The sequence below is a fragment of the Arachis ipaensis genome, chromosome B10, assembly GCF_000816755.2.
Source record: "Arachis ipaensis cultivar K30076 chromosome B10, Araip1.1, whole genome shotgun sequence".
NCBI classification, from domain to species: domain Eukaryota; kingdom Viridiplantae; phylum Streptophyta; class Magnoliopsida; order Fabales; family Fabaceae; genus Arachis; species Arachis ipaensis.
The window spans coordinates 133,817,626-133,822,963 of record NC_029794.2 but is presented as its reverse complement, the minus strand read 5'-3'; the positions used below and the strand labels follow the sequence as shown (position 1 = coordinate 133,822,963).

The window sequence follows — 5,338 nt, the reverse complement described above, 5'->3', positions numbered from 1 at the left end:
TCACATATAATTATATATATCTCTAATATTAATTCATAAATAGTTTAAATAGAAAAATATAAATTCTTAGAATTTTCAATCCAGTTGGAAAGAAAATCAAAACTTTCTATAATATCAAGTGATTATTATTAAGTAACGTGGGACCCAAGAAATCTCATATCTTGTGATGACACCAATAGTGGGTCCCAAAATTTTAATGAACGAAATTTAACACCTCGTGAACTTAGATAACAGTGGTCCCCATTCATAAAATTAAAAAAAATTATTAATTTGTGTTCTAAAAAAATATAAAAATTAATTTTTTTATATTTGTAATATATTGAATATATTAAAAATATTAATTTTTTATTATTATACTTTTAAAGTATATTCATAGAACACAAATTAATTAAATCTAATTAAAAATTCAGATTTTCTCACCTAACAAACCTGTTTACGTCTCGCTACCACCAAGATTATGACACCAGTTCATTCATACTTTTTTTTTCTTAAATTCTAGAACCAAACCAACTTGGCAATTTGTTACCGTTTTGTCTTATTTTATTTATTTTTGTAAGACTTATATAGATAAAACAAATTTATGTAAAGAGTTTAATTAATACATTAAAATTAGGTTTAATTACTTTGTTGGTCTTATAGTTTCGTGAAATTTTCAATTAGGTCCCTATATTTTTTTTCTTTCTAATTGAGTCCTTGCACCAATTTTTTTTTTAATTGGGTTCCTACACTTTTTTTTTATTTAGGTCTCTATACTAATTTTTTTTTAGTTGGATCCCTATAAAATTAAGTCAATTATTACTAAGAAGGACTTAATTGAAAAAAAAAATTTAGTGTAAGAACTCAATTAAAAAGAAAAAAAGTATAAGGACCTAATTGAAAATTTCACGAAACTATAGGGACCAACAGAGTAATTAAACCTTAAAATTATAAATGAAGAATTTTTGTTATTAAAAAACAGATAAAATTTAAATGCTTACCTAAACTCTATTTATAAAAAATGAAAAATTTCAAAATCTCATTTATTTTTCCAATAAAAACTTTTCTATTTTCAACAATGATAAAAAAGAAATTTAAAATACTTGTTAGCAAAATTCTAGAAAAAAAGGAAAAAAAAAAGTTTACATTTTGAGGTCATTGACTGAACGGTCAACGCTTCTTCTAGGCGTGGTTAAGTTCACGTTTTGCTGTGTTCCACGTTTAATCAAAACCTTTTGTTTGATATTTCTGGTTACCGAATTTTGTTTCAGAATCTGAGTGGTGAAATGCGGAAACTTCCATTTCAGATAAGATTCATAAGCTAAGGTTTGAGGCAAACACTTCATTGCTTTTCATTCTTTTATTTTTTTTTTTTGTCATTCAAGGTTTCAACTTAGCAGTAGCTGTTTGTTTTGATTGGTTAGTTCAGAATCTTCTTCAATTTCTTTGTACTCTGTATTCTTAACATGATTGTTGGATCTTAATAGTTTTCATTTCCCCATAGAAATTATGAATTATGTGTAACATGTGGCTTCATTGATTTTGGCTTGAATTGAGAACAGTGGTAATTGGATATTCTCTGCATTCCAAGGGAGAAAAAGAAGGATTTTTCATTTTTAGGGTAAATCACCAATTTAATATCTAAATTATTGTGATATTGACAATTTAGTCCAAAAAGAAAGAAGCAAGCGATGACTTCTCCTTAAAGATACATAATATCTGATAAAATGCTCCAAAATATAAGCTAAGTAGAAGAAGAAAGGGAATTTTGTCAAATGTTTTTCATATTTGGAAGACCATGCTTGTATTTCTTTCTTTCGATGGCGAAATTTTCGGCGGATTATTCTTTTAGGAGCTAAAATTGGTTGTTTACTCTTTTAATTATTTGAATTTGGAGCTTAAAATGTGCTAGGTCCTTGGTCCCTTGTTCATTGATGAGGTTTTTTGTAACAATGAATAGGGTTGTTTGAAAAGTTGGTGTTTTGTGTGTTTATTTTTATCTTTTTTAATATTACAACACTGAGCATCCTTTTTCTTAGAGGCTTCCACTAAATTAATTTCTTCTATTCTGGTTAAGCATTCAAATTTGTGTTTTTATTTGCAGAGAATTCATTGTCTTTGACGTTGGTAACACAATATGGAAAGGATTCAAGATAAGGCAGATGAAAATAGTATATCTGAGCATTCGCCTTCATCCGTTGTTGCTCTAGCAATTAAGGGTAACAAGAAAAGCAAATTTGTGGTACAGTGGGCACTGAATAAGTTTGTCCCTGAGGGTATGATTGTCTTCAAGCTGATACACGTCCATCCCGGTATAAAAGGAGTTCCAACACCAAGTAATATATGTGCTTCCTGTTTTCGTTGTATTCTAGAATTACGAAACAATTTTATGCTTTCAAACTTTCCAAATATTTTCAATGTAAATATCATATATGGATTATGAGTATTGATCAGACGGGACACCATATGGCAATTAGTCTGATCCATACGGCTAATTCTACCTAGTTGGATAAGGCTTTACTGTCTTTATATTTTCTTATTATGTTAAGATACTTCTAATCAATGATATTGATAACACTATGACTTACAACTTTGTCCTGAGGAACAAGTTCATGGAGTTTTTATCTCTGAATTTAGGCCATCTTTATATATGCATCGCTTTTGCTAAATTCTAGTGTATGTGTATCCTCTGAAAAGCTGCAAGGATTTGATCTGTTGGTTAAATGTTCAATGAGTGTTCTTGTTAGTAGTCTTGCTTTGTGTCTCACGAGAATTCTACACTTGAATTGCTTTTCACTAACACGATAAAATGCTGAAAACATATTTTGGCCCTGTATCTTAATCTCATAATCTTTTTCTACTACTAAAGATATCAATTGGAAGCAGTAATTAACAATATTTTTTTTATTGAATACAAAAAAGAGTAACTTATGTCACCTACTCTATTGTTTCACATGTGATGAGTTGCTAATGCATAGTTGATCCTTGTTTTTTTGAACTTCCAGTGGGAAATGTGATTCCTATTTCACAAGTGCGTACCGATGTAGCAAACGCTTTCAGAAAGGAAGTGGAGTGGCAGACAAATCAAAAGCTTCTACCTTTCAAAAGAATGTGTGAGCAGAGAAAGGTAAGAAATTAGTTCATAGAGATTAACTAGAATGATGAATTCAAAATTGGTTCTATATTTCTTATACTGTTGATCCAGGTCCATGCAGATATTGTGGTGATTGAATCAGATGACGTGGCAGGTGCAGTAGCAGAGGAAGTAGCTAAGGGTGCTATAACCAAACTCGTCGTTGGAGCATCATCTCGTAGCATATTTACCAGGTATTTATTCAAACAATAATGTATTATGCAATAGCTGTTAATCACTCTGTTGAATTATGAAAACAAGGTACTTCATCAGTTGAAACAAAATCAATCAACCTTCTCATTTTTTTCATTATTCACTAACCAAGTAACTAGTTAAACCAAATGTGATATGGCCTTTTGTAAAAGGAAGCATTAAGCAAAAATGATACTTTTGTCATTTTTTAACTATTGCATTGCAAATATCATGTAGTATTTGATTCTCAAGAAAACCAGTCATTTGAAAATCTTAAGCTGTCACAAATGCTTTGCAATGATCAAATTTGCATATATAATTTCCCCTTCATTTGAAAGTAGTTTTGGTTTGAAACACGGAGAAATAAGATGTCTATCTTTACCTAGTCTCTGTCTCTTTTTCTCCGTCTGATCATAACCTTCCTTTTACTGAAATATTGCTTTCAGTAAACATAAGGGTATATCTGCAAAAATCTCAGTATGCACTCCAAGATTTTGTACAGTCTATGCTACATCGAAAGGAAAACTGTCCATACGACCATCAGACATACAAGTTGATGATAGCATTATCGATGACACTAGTGGAATCAGTTTTTCCTCCAGCAGCTCATCAAATTACACTTCAACCACTCAGACAGGTATAGTAGTAAGTTGTATTGTTGTATCAGCAGAATATCATGTATAAAGTAAGTAATATGTTAAATTTAAGTAAGAGCCTAAAAGATTATGATAATTCAGTTAAGTCCTTTAAAGTAGTAATTTGAGCTTCTTGGAAGGTAAGTTAACCAAATACTTTGTAAAAAGTTTTGCATCTAAATTAAAATGATTTTTTTGTAGTCATTAGATCTGAATAATTGTTAAATGTTTGGACTTAAATAAACGAAAAATTTTGAAGGGAACAAAATCGAGATTTACTATATTTTAACAAAGAGAATATATATAACTGGTCCAATTTTACTTCCCTGTAGCAAAAATACTTACCTTTTCTTGGATGTATACAGACACTGGCTCGCTTGCATCATATGCTCCTTCGCATTCATCTTCCTTAACTACACAGCGATTCCAAGCTCTTTCAAGTATAAATCAGACATTATTGAAGACAAGTACTGGTTTAATTGAAACTAATCATTCTAGAGGTCGATCTCTAGATTTTGGGAGAGAGAACATTACTTCAACTTCTTCCAGAAACTCTGATATTGATTATGCTTTGAATCGTTCCTCTAGTTACAAAAGCGTTATATCTGATACCGAATCTTTGAATTTTGATCAAAATTCTGCCAAGGAGGAACCATTAGCGATTGAACATCCTTCACCTAATAGGCAGGTAATCAAGATTTTAATACTTTAACTTGAGGAAATCAAACTTGTATTATTTGCAACTCATACCTTAAGTGATGGTACCTTCTTGATTAGCACTATCAGATATATTTTTAGTTTGAACAAAAACTAGGAGCAAATAATTCACATAGTATGTGGTTCTCATGTTATCATTAGACTCCGGCAACAACAATCTGACTAGAATTATAGTCCTTGCGCTTATCATATTTCATGCATATGCAAATCTATTTGCACTTTCATCAAATATGTGCTCAGCTGCTCAAGGCTCTTATGCTGCATATGAGAATACTTTATACTTTTTTAGTTGTTGCTTCAGCAAAATCCTTTTGCAAGTGAATTTTTTTGTGGTCATTTATCAGGAAAATGTTAACCTTGAGCTGGAAAAGTTGAGAATTGAACTAAGACAAGCCCAAGGATTGCATGCAGTAGCTCAAAGCGAAAGCATAGATGCATCACGAAAGGTAATATCTATTAGCTTGTTTATGGAACCCCAGACCCTCTCATGGATCCGGTTCTTTCTTGAAATCAAATTCTTTCGACTACTATTATCAAGTGGACTAACTAATATCCTTTATTGCTCTGAACAGTTAAATGACCTCAGCAAGAGGCGATCAGAAGAATCCATGAAACTAAAGGAGATTCTTGCTAAGGAGGAAATGGCCAAAGAATTGGCAAGACATGAAAGAGAGAAATATGAAGC

At 31.1% G+C, this 5,338-nt stretch overlaps 1 protein-coding gene across 2 annotated transcripts in view; it reads left to right on the top strand.

Moving 5' to 3' along the window:
* Positions 1,117-5,338, top strand: part of LOC107623177 (U-box domain-containing protein 35) — a gene marked incomplete in the record, with an annotated part of 7,025 nt that continues 2,803 nt past the window's right edge. Inside the window, 8 exon segments of one of the 2 annotated variants that reach the window (XM_016325347.2) lie at positions 1,117-1,302; positions 2,081-2,288; positions 2,982-3,103; positions 3,182-3,303; positions 3,748-3,938; positions 4,302-4,624; positions 4,998-5,099; positions 5,226-5,338. In XM_016325347.2, coding sequence (XP_016180833.1) covers positions 2,114-2,288; positions 2,982-3,103; positions 3,182-3,303; positions 3,748-3,938; positions 4,302-4,624; positions 4,998-5,099; positions 5,226-5,338 — 1,148 coding nt within the window. 2 annotated transcript variants of the gene reach the window in all.